The sequence below is a fragment of the Phyllobates terribilis genome, unplaced genomic scaffold (genome assembly GCF_046119375.1).
Source record: "Phyllobates terribilis strain yellow unplaced genomic scaffold, ASM4611937v1 Scaffold_3__8_contigs__length_932513732, whole genome shotgun sequence".
In the NCBI taxonomy this organism is placed as follows: domain Eukaryota; kingdom Metazoa; phylum Chordata; class Amphibia; order Anura; family Dendrobatidae; genus Phyllobates; species Phyllobates terribilis.
In genome coordinates, this window is record NW_027362763.1 from 671,551,234 (window position 1) to 671,568,202 (window position 16,969).

The following is a 16,969-nucleotide window of genomic DNA, read 5'->3' on the forward strand; positions in this document are numbered from 1 at the left end:
ATAATAACAGTGATATCCACAGTGCCCCCATAATAACAGTGATATCCACAGTGCTCCCATAATAACAGTGACATCCACAGTGCTCCCATAATAACAGTGACATCCACAGTGCCCCCATAATAACAGTGATATCCACAGTGCTCCCATAATAACAGTGATATCCACAGTGCTCCCATAATAACAGTGATATCCACAGTGCTCCCATAATAACAGCGACATCCACAGTGCCTCCATAATAACAGTGATATCCACAGTGCTCCCATAATAACAGTGATATCCACAGTGCTCCCATAATAACAGTGATATCCACAGTGCCCCCATAATAACAGTGATATCCACAGTGCCCCCATAATAACAGCGACATCCACAGTGCTCCCATAATAACAGTGATATCCACAGTGCCCCCATAATAACAGTGACATCCACAGTGCCCCCATAATAACAGTGATATCCACAGTGCTCCCATAATAACAGTGATATCCACAGTGCTCCCATAATAACAGTGATATCCACAGTGCCCCCATAATAACAGTGACATCCACAGTGCCCCCATAATAACAGTGATATCCACAGTGCTCCCATAATAACAGTGATATCCACAGTGCTCCCATAATAACAGTGACATCCACAGTGCTCCCATAATAACAGTGATATCCACAGTGCTCCCATAATAACAGTGATATCCACAGTGCCCCCATAATAACAGTGATATCCACAGTGCTCCCATAATAACAGTGATATCCACAGTGCCCCCATAATAACAGTGACATCCACAGTGCCCCCATAATAACAGTGATATCCACAGTGCTCCCATAATAACAGCGACATCCACAGTGCCTCCATAATAACAGTGATATCCACAGTGCTCCCATAATAACAGCGACATCCACAGTGCCCCCATAATAACAGTGATATCCACAGTGCTCCCATAATAACAGTGATATCCACAGTGCTCCCATAATAACAGCGACATCCACAGTGCCCCCATAATAACAGTGATATCCACAGTGCCCCCATAATAACAGTGACATCCACAGTGCTCCCATAATAACAGTGATATCCACAGTGCCTCCATAATAACAGTGATATCCACAGTGCTCCCATAATAACAGTGATATCCACAGTGCTCCCATAATAACAGTGATATCCACAGTGCCCCCATAATAACAGTGATATCCACAGTGCTCCCATAATAACAGTGATATCCACAGTGCTCCCATAATAACAGTGATATCCACAGTGCCCCCATAATAACAGTGATATCCACAGTGCTCCCATAATAACAGTGACATCCACAGTGCTCCCATAATAACAGTGACATCCACAGTGCCCCCATAATAACAGTGACATCCACAGTGCTCCCATAATAACAGTGACATCCACAGTGCTCCCATAATAACAGTGATATAAACAGTGCTCCCATAATAACAGTGATATCCACAGTGCTCCCATAATAACAGTGATATCCACAGTGCCCCCATAATAACAGTGATATCCACAGTGCCCCATAATAACAGTGACATCCACAGTGCCCCCATAATAACAGTGATATCCACAGTGCTCCCATAATAACAGCGACATCCACAGTGCCTCCATAATAACAGTGATATCCACAGTGCTCCCATAATAACAGTGATATCCACAGTGCTCCCATAATAACAGTGATATCCACAGTGCCCCCATAATAACAGTGATATCCACAGTGCCCCCATAATAACAGCGACATCCACAGTGCTCCCATAATAACAGTGATATCCACAGTGCTCCCATAATAACAGTGATATCCACAGTGCTCCCATAATAACAGTGACATCCACAGTGCTCCCATAATAACAGTGATATCCACAGTGCTCCCATAATAACAGTGATATCCACAGTGCCCCCATAATAACAGTGATATCCACAGTGCTCCCATAATAACAGTGATATCCACAGTGCCCCCATAATAACAGTGACATCCACAGTGCCCCCATAATAACAGTGATATCCACAGTGCTCCCATAATAACAGCGACATCCACAGTGCCTCCATAATAACAGTGATATCCACAGTGCTCCCATAATAACAGCGACATCCACAGTGCCCCCATAATAACAGTGATATCCACAGTGCTCCCATAATAACAGTGATATCCACAGTGCTCCCATAATAACAGTGATATCCACAGTGCTCCCATAATAACAGTGATATCCACAGTGCCCCCATAATAACAGTGATATCCACAGTGCTCCCATAATAACAGTGATATCCACAGTGCCCCATAATAACAGTGACATCCACAGTGCCCCCATAATAACAGTGATATCCACAGTGCTCCCATAATAACAGTGATATCCACAGTGCTCCCATAATAACAGTGACATCCACAGTGCTCCCATAATAACAGTGACATCCACAGTGCTCCCATAATAACAGTGACATCCACAGTGCTCCCATAATAACAGCGACATCCACAGTGCTCCCATAATAACAGCGACATCCACAGTGCTCCCATAATAACAGTGATATCCACAGTGCCCCCATAATAACAGTGATATCCACAGTGCTCCCATAATAACAGTGATATCCACAGTGCCCCCATAATAACAGTGATATCCACAGTGCTCCCATAATAACAGTGATATCCACAGTGCCCCCATAATAACAGTGATATCCACAGTGCTCCCATAATAACAGTGATATCCACAGTGCTCCCATAATAACAGTGATATCCACAGTGCCCCCATAATAACAGTGATATCCACAGTGCTCCCATAATAACAGTGATATCCACAGTGCTCCCATAATAACAGTGATATCCACAGTGCACCCATAATAACAGTGATATCCACAGTGCCCCCATAATAACAGTGATATCCACAGTGCCCCCATAATAACAGTGATATCCACAGTGCTCCCATAATAACAGTGATATCCACAGTGCTCCCATAATAACAGTGACATCCACAGTGCTCCCATAATAACAGTGACATCCACAGTGCTCCCATAATAACAGTGACATCCACAGTGCTCCCATAATAACAGTGATATCCACAGTGCCCCCATAATAACAGTGATATCCACAGTGCCCCCATAATAACAGTGACATCCACAGTGCTCCCATAATAACAGTGACATCCACAGTGCCCCCATAATAACAGTGATATCCACAGTGCTCCCATAATAACAGTGATATCCACAGTGCTCCCATAATAACAGTGATATCCACAGTGCCCCCATAATAACAGTGATATCCACAGTGCCCCCATAATAACAGTGATATCCACAGTGCTCCCATAATAACAGCGACATCCACAGTGCTCCCATAATAACAGCGACATCCACAGTGCTCCCATAATAACAGTGATATCCACAGTGCTCCCATAATAACAGTGATATCCACAGTGCACCCATAATAACAGTGATATCCACAGTGCCCCCATAATAACAGTGATATCCACAGTGCCCCCATAATAACAGTGATATCCACAGTGCTCCCATAATAACAGTGATATCCACAGTGCTCCCATAATAACAGTGACATCCACAGTGCTCCCATAATAACAGTGACATCCACAGTGCTCCCATAATAACAGTGACATCCACAGTGCTCCCATAATAACAGTGATATCCACAGTGCCCCCATAATAACAGTGATATCCACAGTGCCCCCATAATAACAGTGACATCCACAGTGCTCCCATAATAACAGTGACATCCACAGTGCCCCCATAATAACAGTGATATCCACAGTGCTCCCATAATAACAGTGATATAAACAGTGCTCCCATAATAACAGTGATATCCACAGTGCTCCCATAATAACAGTGATATCCACAGTGCCCCCATAATAACAGTGATATCCACAGTGCCCCCATAATAACAGTGATATCCACAGTGCTCCCATAATAACAGTGATATCCACAGTGCTCCCATAATAACAGTGATATCCACAGTGCCCCCATAATAACAGTGATATCCACAGTGCCCCCATAATAACAGCGACATCCACAGTGCTCCCATAATAACAGTGATATCCACAGTGCCCCCATAATAACAGTGATATCCACAGTGCTCCCATAATAACAGCGACATCCACAGTGCTCCCATAATAACAGTGACATCCACAGTGCTCCATAATAACAGTGATATCCACAGTGCTCCCATAATAACAGTGACATCCACAGTGCTCCCATAATAACAGTGATATCCACAGTGCTCCATAATAACAGCGACATCCACAGTGCTCCCATAATAACAGTGACATCCACAGTGCTCCCATAATAACAGTGACATCCACAGTGCTCCCATAATAACAGTGACATCCACAGTGCTCCCATAATAACAGTGATATCCACAGTGCCCCATAATAACAGTGACATCCACAGTGCTCCCATAATAACAGTGATATCCACAGTGCTCCATAATAACAGCGACATCCACAGTGCTCCCATAATAACAGTGATATCCACAGTGCTCCCATAATAACAGTGATATCCACAGTGCTCCCATAATAACAGTGATATCCACAGTGCTCCATAATAACAGCGACATCCACAGTGCTCCCATAATAACAGTGATATCCACAGTGCTCCCATAATAACAGTGATATCCACAGTGCTCCCATAATAACAGTGACATCCACAGTGCTCCCATAATAACAGTGATATCCACAGTGCCGCCATAATAACAGTGACATCCACAGTGCTCCCATAATAACAGTGATATCCACAGTGCTCCCATAATAACAGTGATATCCACAGTGCTCCCATAATAACAGTGATATCCACAGTGCACCCATAATAACAGTGACATCCACAGTGCTCCCATAATAACAGTGATATCCACAGTGCTCCCATAATAACAGTGATATCCACAGTGCTCCCATAATAACAGTGATATCCACAGTGCACCCATAATAACAGTGATATCCACAGTGCTCCCATAATAACAGTGATATCCACAGTGCCCCATAATAACAGTGATATCCACAGTGCTCCCATAATAACAGTGACATCCACAGTGCTCCCATAATAACAGTGATATCCACAGTGCCCCCATAATAACAGTGACATCCACAGTGCTCCCATAATAACAGTGATATCCACAGTGCTCCCATAATAACAGTGATATCCACAGTGCTCCCATAATAACAGTGATATCCACAGTGCACCCATAATAACAGTGATATCCACAGTGCTCCCATAATAACAGTGATATCCACAGTGCCCCATAATAACAGTGACATCCACAGTGCCCCCATAATAACAGTGATATCCACAGTGCTCCCATAATAACAGCGACATCCACAGTGCCTCCATAATAACAGTGATATCCACAGTGCTCCCATAATAACAGTGATATCCACAGTGCTCCCATAATAACAGTGATATCCACAGTGCCCCCATAATAACAGTGATATCCACAGTGCTCCCATAATAACAGTGATATCCACAGTGCTCCCATAATAACAGTGATATCCACAGTGCTCCCATAATAACAGTGATATCCACAGTGCTCCCATAATAACAGTGACATCCACAGTGCTCCCATAATAACAGTGACATCCACAGTGCTCCCATAATAACAGTGATATCCACAGTGCTCCCATAATAACAGTGATATCCACAGTGCTCCCATAATAACAGTGATATCCACAGTGCCCCCATAATAACAGTGATATCCACAGTGCCCCCATAATAACAGTGATATCCACAGTGCTCCCATAATAACAGTGATATCCACAGTGCTCCCCATAATAACAGTGACATCCACAGTGCCCCCATAATAACAGTGACATCCACAGTGCTCCCATAATAACAGTGATATCCACAGTGCTCCCATAATAACAGTGACATCCACAGTGCTCCCATAATAACAGTGATATCCACAGTGCCCCCATAATAACAGTGACATCCACAGTGCTCCCATAATAACAGTGACATCCACAGTGCCCCCATAATAACAGTGACATCCACAGTGCTCCCATAATAACAGTGACATCCACAGTGCCCCCATAATAACAGTGACATCCACAGTGCCCCCATAATAACAGTGATATCCACAGTGCTCCCATAATAACAGTGATATCCACAGTGCTCCCATAATAACAGTGATATCCACAGTGCCCCCATAATAACAGTGACATCCACAGTGCCCCCATAATAACAGTGATATCCACAGTGCTCCCATAATAACAGTGATATCCACAGTGCCCCCATAATAACAGTGATATCCACAGTGCTCCCATAATAACAGTGATATCCACAGTGCTCCCATAATAACAGCGATATCCACAGTGCTCCCATAATAACAGCGATATCCACAGTGCCCCCATAATAACAGTGATATCCACAGTGCTCCCATAATAACAGTGATATCCACAGTGCTCCCATAATAACAGCGACATCCACAGTGCCTCCATAATAACAGTGATATCCACAGTGCCTCCATAATAACAGTGATATCCACAGTGCTCCCATAATAACAGTGATATCCACAGTGCTCCCATAATAACAGTGATATCCACAGTGCCCCCATAATAACAGTGATATCCACAGTGCTCCCATAATAACAGTGATATCCACAGTGCTCCCATAATAACAGCGACATCCACAGTGCCTCCATAATAACAGTGATATCCACAGTGCCTCCATAATAACAGTGATATCCACAGTGCTCCCATAATAACAGTGATATCCACAGTGCTCCCATAATAACAGTGATATCCACAGTGCCCCCATAATAACAGTGACATCCACAGTGCTCCCATAATAACAGTGACATCCACAGTGCCCCCATAATAACAGTGACATCCACAGTGCTCCCATAATAACAGTGACATCCACAGTGCCCCCATAATAACAGTGACATCCACAGTGCCCCCATAATAACAGTGATATCCACAGTGCTCCCATAATAACAGTGATATCCACAGTGCTCCCATAATAACAGTGATATCCACAGTGCCCCCATAATAACAGTGACATCCACAGTGCCCCCATAATAACAGTGATATCCACAGTGCTCCCATAATAACAGTGATATCCACAGTGCCCCCATAATAACAGTGATATCCACAGTGCTCCCATAATAACAGTGATATCCACAGTGCTCCCATAATAACAGCGATATCCACAGTGCTCCCATAATAACAGCGATATCCACAGTGCCCCCATAATAACAGTGATATCCACAGTGCTCCCATAATAACAGTGATATCCACAGTGCTCCCATAATAACAGCGACATCCACAGTGCCTCCATAATAACAGTGATATCCACAGTGCCTCCATAATAACAGTGATATCCACAGTGCTCCCATAATAACAGTGATATCCACAGTGCTCCCATAATAACAGTGATATCCACAGTGCCCCCATAATAACAGTGATATCCACAGTGCCCCCATAATAACAGTGATATCCACAGTGCCCCCATAATAACAGCGACATCCACAGTGCTCCCATAATAACAGTGACATCCACAGTGCCCCCATAATAACAGCGACATCCACAGTGCTCCCATAATAACAGTGATATCCACAGTGCCCCCATAATAACAGTGATATCCACAGTGCCCCCATAATAACAGCGACATCCACAGTGCTCCCATAATAACAGCGACATCCACAGTGCTCCCATAATAACAGTGATATCCACAGTGCCCCCATAATAACAGTGACATCCACAGTGCTCCCATAATAGTGACATCCACAGTGCTCCCATAATAACAGTGATATCCACAGTGCTCCCATAATAACAGTGACATCCACAGTGCCCCCATAATAACAGTGACATCCACAGTGCCCCCATAATAACAGTGACATCCACAGTGCCCCCATAATAACAGTGACATCCACAGTGCTCCTATAATAACAGTGATATCCACAGTGCCCCCATAATAACAGTGATATCCACAGTGCTCCCATAATAACAGTGATATCCACAGTGCTCCCACAATAACAGTGATATCCACAGTGCTCCCATAATAACAGTGACATCCACAGTGCTCCCATAATAACAGTGATATCCACAGTGCCCCCATAATAACAGTGATATCCACAGTGCCCCCATAATAACAGTGACATCCACAGTGCTCCCATAATAACAGTGATATCCACAGTGCTCCCATAATAACAGTGATATCCACGGTGCTCCCATAATAACAGTGACATCCACAGTGCTCCCACAATAACAGTGATATCCACAGTGCTCCCATAATAACAGTGACATCCACAGTGCCCCCATAATAACAGTGACATCCACAGTGCCCCCATAATAACAGTGACATCCACAGTGCTCCTATAATAACAGTGATATCCACAGTGCTCCCATAATAACAGTGACATCCACAGTGCTCCCATAATAACAGTGACATCCACAGTGCTCCCATAATAACAGTGACATCCACAGTGCTCCCATAATAACAGTGATATCCACAGTGCTCCTATAATAACAGTGATATCCACAGTGCTCCCACAATAACAGTGATATCCACAGTGCTCCCATAATAACAGTGACATCCACAGTGCCCCCATAATAACAGTGACATCCACAGTGCCCCCATAATAACAGTGACATCCACAGTGCTCCTATAATAACAGTGACATCCACAGTGCTCCCATAATAACAGTGACATCCACAGTGCCCCCATAATAACAGTGACATCCACAGTGCCCCCATAATAACAGTGACATCCACAGTGCTCCTATAATAACAGTGACATCCACAGTGCTCCCATAATAACAGTGATATCCACAGTGCCCCCATAATAACAGTGACATCCACAGTGCTCCCATAATAACAGTGATATCCACAGTGCTCCCATAATAACAGTGACATCCACAGTGCCCCCATAATAACAGTGACATCCACAGTGCCCCCATAATAACAGTGATATCCACAGTGCCCCCATAATAACAGTGATATCCACAGTGCTCCCATAATAACAGTGATATCCACAGTGCTCCCATAATAACAGTGACATCCACAGTGCCCCCATAATAACAGTGACATCCACAGTGCTCCCATAATAACAGTGACATCCACAGTGCTCCTATAATAACAGTGATATCCACAGTGCTCCCATAATAACAGTGATATCCACAGTGCTCCCATAATAACAGTGATATCCACAGTGCTCCCATAATAACAGTGATATCCACAGTGCTCCCATAATAACAGTGACATCCACAGTGCCCCCATAATAACAGTGACATCCACAGTGCTCCTATAATAACAGTGATATCCACAGTGCTCCCATAATAACAGTGATATCCACAGTGCTCCCATAATAACAGTGATATCCACAGTGCCCCCATAATAACAGTGACATCCACAGTGCTCCCATAATAACAGTGACATCCACAGTGCTCCCATAATAACAGTGACATCCACAGTGCCCCATAATAACAGTGATATCCACAGTGCTCCCATAATAACAGTGACATCCACAGTGCTCCCATAATAACAGTGATATCCACAGTGCTCCCATAATAACAGTGACATCCACAGTGCTCCCATAATAACAGTGATATCCACAGTGCTCCCATAATGACAGTGATATCCACAGTGCCCCCATAATAACAGTGACATCCACAGTGCTCCCATAATAACAGTGATATCCACAGTGCTCCCATAATAACAGTGATATCCACAGTGCTCCCATAATAACAGTGATATCCACAGTGCTCCCATAATAACAGCGACATCCACAGTGCCTCCATAATAACAGCGATATCCACAGTGCTCCCATAATAACAGCGATATCCACAGTGCCCCCATAATAACAGTGATATCCACAGTGCTCCCATAATAACAGTGATATCCACAGTGCTCCCATAATAACAGCGACATCCACAGTGCCTCCATAATAACAGTGATATCCACAGTGCCTCCATAATAACAGTGATATCCACAGTGCTCCCATAATAACAGTGATATCCACAGTGCTCCCATAATAACAGTGATATCCACAGTGCCCCCATAATAACAGTGATATCCACAGTGCCCCCATAATAACAGTGATATCCACAGTGCCCCCATAATAACAGCGACATCCACAGTGCTCCCATAATAACAGTGACATCCACAGTGCCCCCATAATAACAGCGACATCCACAGTGCTCCCATAATAACAGCGATATCCACAGTGCTCCCATAATAACAGTGATATCCACAGTGCCCCCATGATAACAGTGATATCCACAGTGCCCCCATAATAACAGTGACATCCACAGTGCCCCCATAATAACAGTGATATCCACAGTGCCCCCATAATAACAGCGACATCCACAGTGCTCCCATAATAACAGCGACATCCACAGTGCTCCCATAATAACAGTGATATCCACAGTGCTCCCATAATAACAGTGATATCCACAGTGCCCCCATAATAACAGTGATATCCACAGTGCCCCCATAATAACAGTGACATCCACAGTGCTCCCATAATAGTGACATCCACAGTGCTCCCATAATAACAGTGATATCCACAGTGCTCCCATAATAACAGTGACATCCACAGTGCCCCCATAATAACAGTGACATCCACAGTGCCCCCATAATAACAGTGACATCCACAGTGCCCCCATAATAACAGTGACATCCACAGTGCTCCTATAATAACAGTGATATCCACAGTGCCCCCATAATAACAGTGACATCCACAGTGCTCCCATAATAACAGTGATATCCACAGTGCTCCCATAATAACAGTGATATCCACAGTGCCCCCATAATAACAGTGATATCCACAGTGCCCCCATAATAACAGTGACATCCACAGTGCTCCCATAATAACAGTGATATCCACAGTGCTCCCATAATAACAGTGACATCCACAGTGCCCCCATAATAACAGTGATATCCACAGTGCTCCCATAATAACAGTGATATCCACAGTGCTCCCATAATAACAGTAACATCCACAGTGCCCCCATAATAACAGTGATATCCACAGTGCTCCTATAATAACAGTGACATCCACAGTGCTCCCATAATAACAGTGATATCCACAGTGCTCCCATAATAACAGTGATATCCACAGTGCTCCCATAATAACAGTAACATCCACAGTGCCCCCATAATAACAGTGATATCCACAGTGCTCCTATAATAACAGTGACATCCACAGTGCTCCCATAATAACAGTGATATCCACAGTGCTCCCATAATAACAGTGATATCCACAGTGCTCCCATAATAACAGTGACATCCACAGTGCTCCATAATAACAGTGATATCCACAGTGCTCCCATAATAACAGCGATATCCACAGTGCTCCCATAATAACAGTGATATCCACAGTGCTCCCATAATAACAGTGACATCCACAGTGCTCCCATAATAACAGTGACATCCACAGTGCTCCCATAATAACAGTGACATCCACAGTGCTCCCATAATAACAGTGATATCCACAGTGCCTCCATAATAACAGTGACATCCACAGTGCCCCCATAATAACAGTGATATCCACAGTGCTCCCATAATAACAGTGATATCCACAGTGCTCCCATAATAACAGTGATATCCACAGTGCTCCCATAATAACAGTGATATCCACAGTGCTCCCATAATAACAGTGATATCCACAGTGCTCCCATAATAACAGTGATATCCACAGTGCCCCCATAATAACAGTGATATCCACAGTGCTCCCATAATAACAGTGATATCCACAGTGCCCCCATAATAACAGTGATATCCACAGTGCCCCCATAATAACAGTGACATCCACAGTGCTCCCATAATAACAGTGACATCCACAGTGCCCCCATAATAACAGTGACATCCACAGTGCCCCCATAATAACAGTGACATCCACAGTGCCCCCATAATAACAGTGACATCCACAGTGCCCCCATAATAACAGTGACATCCACAGTGCCCCCATAATAACAGTGACATCCACAGTGCCCCCATAATAACAGTGATATCCACAGTGCTCCTATAATAACAGTGATATCCACAGTGCTCCCATAATAACAGTGATATCCACAGTGCCCCCATAATAACAGTGACATCCACAGTGCTCCCATAATAACAGTGATATCCACAGTGCTCCCATAATAACAGTGACATCCACAGTGCCCCCATAATAACAGTGACATCCACAGTGCTCCTATAATAACAGTGATATCCACAGTGCTCCCATAATAACAGTGATATCCACAGTGCTCCCATAATAACAGTGATATCCACAGTGCCCCCATAATAACAGTGACATCCACAGTGCCTCCATAATAACAGTGACATCCACAGTGCTCTCATAATAACAGTGATATCCACAGTGCTCCCATAATAACAGTGATATCCACAGTGCCCCCATAATAACAGTGACATCCACAGTGCCTCCATAATAACAGTGACATCCACAGTGCTCTCATAATAACAGTGACATCCACAGTGCCTCCATAATAACAGCGACATCCACAGTGCTCCCATAATAACAGTGACATCCACAGTGCCCCATAATAACAGTGATATCCACAGTGCTCCCATAATAACAGTGACATCCACAGTGCTCCCATAATAACAGTGATATCCACAGTGCCTCCATAATAACAGTGACATCCACAGTGCTCCCATAATAACAGTGATATCCACATTGCTCCCATAATAACAGCGATATCCACAGTGCTCCCATAATAACAGCGACATCCACAGTGCTCCCATAATAACAGCGACATCCACAGTGCTCCCATAATAACAGCGACATCCACAGTGCCCCCATAATAACAGTGATATCCACAGTGCTCCCATAATAACAGTGATATCCACAGTGCTCCCATAATAACAGTGATATCCACAGTGCTCCCATAATAACAGCGACATCCACAGTGCTCCCATAATAACAGTGACATCCACAGTGCCCCCATAATAACAGTGATATCCACAGTGCTCCCATAATAACAGCGACATCCCCAGTGCTCCCATAATAACAGTGATATCCACAGTGCCCCCATAATAACAGTGACATCCACAGTGCCCCCATAATAACAGTGACATCCACAGTGCCCCCATAATAACAGTGATATCCACAGTGCTCCTATAATAACAGTGATATCCACAGTGCTCCCATAATAACAGTGATATCCACAGTGCCCCCATAATAACAGTGACATCCACAGTGCTCCCATAATAACAGTGATATCCACAGTGCTCCCATAATAACAGTGACATCCACAGTGCCCCCATAATAACAGTGACATCCACAGTGCTCCTATAATAACAGTGATATCCACAGTGCTCCCATAATAACAGTGATATCCACAGTGCTCCCATAATAACAGTGATATCCACAGTGCCCCCATAATAACAGTGACATCCACAGTGCCTCCATAATAACAGTGACATCCACAGTGCTCTCATAATAACAGTGATATTCACAGTGCTCCCATAATAACAGTGATATCCACAGTGCCCCCATAATAACAGTGACATCCACAGTGCCTCCATAATAACAGTGACATCCACAGTGCTCTCATAATAACAGTGACATCCACAGTGCCTCCATAATAACAGCGACATCCACAGTGCTCCCATAATAACAGTGATATCCACAGTGCTCCCATAATAACAGTGACATCCACAGTGCCCCATAATAACAGTGATATCCACAGTGCTCCCATAATAACAGTGACATCCACAGTGCTCCCATAATAACAGTGATATCCACAGTGCCTCCATAATAACAGTGACATCCACAGTGCTCCCATAATAACAGTGATATCCACATTGCTCCCATAATAACAGCGATATCCACAGTGCTCCCATAATAACAGTGATATCCACAGTGCTCCCATAATAACAGCGACATCCACAGTGCTCCCATAATAACAGCGACATCCACAGTGCTCCCATAATAACAGCGACATCCACAGTGCCCCCATAATAACAGTGATATCCACAGTGCTCCCATAATAACAGTGATATCCACAGTGCTCCCATAATAACAGTGATATCCACAGTGCTCCCATAATAACAGCGACATCCACAGTGCTCCCATAATAACAGTGACATCCACAGTGCCCCCATAATAACAGTGATATCCACAGTGCTCCCATAATAACAGCGACATCCCCAGTGCTCCCATAATAACAGTGATATCCACAGTGCTCCCATAATAACAGCGATATCCACAGTGCTCCCATAATAACAGCGACATCCACAGTGCTCCCATAATAACAGTGACATCCACAGTGCTCCCATAATAACAGTGACATCCACAGTGCCCCATAATAACAGTGACATCCACAGTGCCCCCATAATAACAGTGATATCCACAGTGCCCCCATATGAATGTTGACCTTTCTATTGCAGATAACCTGTGGCTGCTGCAGCCGTTGGCCGGTCGGGTGCGCTTTCTTAGCGGCCGTGCTATGAATGATGTGACGGAGCGATTATCAGGTGAGACGGAGCGTTACGTTTTCCTGATATGTTCTGTACATATTGGGGGGCTTCATGTCTCCGGCTGTGGTGGAATCACCCGGTGCCCCTCTTGTGTTATTGATTGAAAATCTGCAGCAAAAAACTCTGAAAAACCCAACATGTGTGAACATGGCCTTACAGTACCAGAGCTGTAACTTTTGCTCTCCCGGTTGCAGGCTTGGTGTGTGCGGTCTACCCCCGGAAGCCGCAGGCCGTGGAGCGCCACGTCTTACCAGTGCTGTGGTATTTCCTGTCTAATATCACCGGGAACGGAGTACTGCCGGGGCGGAACGGGAACTTCAAGGACGTGGTCACCAGACTGACCAAAAGCCTGGACAAAGTGATGGGACGCAGCCTGGAGGAGTACGCCTGCGGGCAGTCGCAATACGCCATCAAGATGCTGGCCGACATCCTGGGCACCAAGTGAAGAGACAGATTTATTTCCAGGAACTCTGTGCCCCCCTGCGAGGGCGGAGGGGAGACGTCTGCGGACTGGACCCATTAGACCTCATTAGTCCAGACCGAACCGCAAATCCCCATCTGTGCAGCGGATCTCAGCTCCATCCCGTCCAGTCCACAAAAGAACCCGAAACGCCCAGATTGGGGCGTAAATGACACCCCATAGAAGTTAGGTAGAATAAGTCATGTAAAATTTTTGGTGTTTTTGCCCCCTAGAAATTAATCACCGCGCGGCTTTTATGTTTGCACAGGAGGTTAAGAAACAAAAGCTTCGCTACAAATGTATCTAACAATGGAATTTGCTACAAATGTACCCCCAAAAATTAATGAATCTGAATTCTTTGGTGGGGGGGGGGGGGATTCCATTGCAGGGATCCATCCAGCCAGCTGCCATTTTTTGAAGCCCGATGTAATTAGGTGAGATGATACACTGACTTTGGCTGTAGACTTCCCCCCATAGACAACTCCCCTAACTACACCGCAACAAGACAGAGCTTCCTGCTAATCTGCATTAAAGGGAAGGTCTGTTTTGAGGGTGTCATGGTCGGGTCATCGTTCCGAGGATCGTTTTCAGTTAGTCGTCTTCTATATCCTTAGCAACAGCTTTACATACCGGTAAAAATTGCATTCAATGTTCAGTAACTTCACAAATTTTTCACCATGTATCCTGTACTGATCCCAGGTGTCATCATTGCATTTACATCCAGAGCTGCATTCAAAATTCTGCTTGTTTCCTTTGCGTTTCCAGACTTGATGTCTCTCTGCTGCCCCCTGGAGGGCTAGCCATGCTGTGGAGACCTCCGCCAGCAGTGATATAACTCAGAGATTAGTTCCCCTTCCCTTATCTGGACATTGATTCTGCAGATCTCTAGACGCCGTTGCTTTTCCTCCGTGCACATTACCCGCATCACATTGTGCAGCGCTCACCTGCTGCAAACCCTCAGCGACTTCTATCAGCGATCGATCGCATATTACGCACTCTGCCGGGGGATAATCTAGATGACGACTCCTGTGCGTCGGCTCTCTGTGTATATACTGTATCATGTGCCTTAGCATTAAAGGATATTTTTATACTGTAGGTCTGATCTGTGCTGTGAGTGTTTCAGTTGTTATTAGATCATCTCTGTAATTTCAACAAACTTTGCAAAAATCAATAGAACAAGTGAATATAAGAAACTTTGTAATATATCTTATCAGAGAAATCTGCTTCTTTCTCCTCTTATGAGACACTTCTGCCTCTTCACTTTCCTCCTGCACTCATCATTCCCTCTGAAAAACTGCTAAAATACATTCTTCTCAAGTGAAAAAAGACTTCCAAGTCAGTTAGGACCGCTGTATAATATCCTCCATGCTGCTGCTTTATAGTAAGTGTTTTATCTCACCCAAGTGTGGAATTCACATCTACACTGCCCGGTATTCCTGTATGCTGTCCTAAATACCATTGCTTTCTAGTAAGTGTTTTATCTTACCCTAGAGCTGGATTCACAGCTACACTGCTCAGTACTGCTGGATGCTGTCCTCAATGCTGCTGCTTTTGAACATGTGCTACATAGATACAAGAGAGCAGGAATCGCTCATGTCTGTGTGTGACGGGTATGTGTATTATTATCCTGAAGAATGCATTTATCTTCAGTCACTCTGGAAATGCAGAACTAAGGGTCAGTAATGTATTATTATCCAGAGCTGCACTCACTATTATGGTGCAGTCACTGTGTACATACATTACATTACTGATCCTGTACTGATCCTGAGTTACATCCTGTATTATACTGCAGAGCTGCATTCACTATTCTGCTGGTGCAGTCACTGTGTACATACATTACATTACTGATCCTGAGTTACATCCTGTATTATACTCCAGAGCTGCACTCACTATTCTGCTGGTGCAGTCACTGTGTACATACATTACATTACTGATCCTGAGTTACATCCTGTATTATACTCCAGAGCTGCACTCACTATTCTGCTGGTGCAGTCACTGTGTACTTACATTACATTACTGATCCTGAGTTACATCCTGTATTATACTCCAGAGCTGCACTCACTATTCTGCTGGTGGAGTCACTGTGTATATACATTACATTACTGATCCTGAGT

At 44.3% G+C, this 16,969-nt stretch overlaps 1 protein-coding gene across 5 annotated transcripts in view; it reads left to right on the forward strand.

Annotated features, from left to right (window-relative positions):
• TOGARAM2 (TOG array regulator of axonemal microtubules 2) overlaps positions 1-15,950 on the forward strand; it is a 232,916-nt gene extending 216,966 nt beyond the window's left edge. For all 5 annotated transcript variants that reach the window (XM_073671789.1, XM_073671787.1, XM_073671788.1 and 2 more), the window contains exons 19-20: positions 14,306-14,392; positions 14,590-15,950. In XM_073671789.1, the coding sequence (XP_073527890.1) occupies positions 14,306-14,392; positions 14,590-14,840 (338 nt within the window). In that variant the 3' untranslated portion in view covers positions 14,841-15,950. The remainder of the gene's footprint in view (positions 1-14,305; positions 14,393-14,589) is intronic.
• The last annotated feature ends 1,019 nt before the right edge of the window (positions 15,951-16,969 follow it).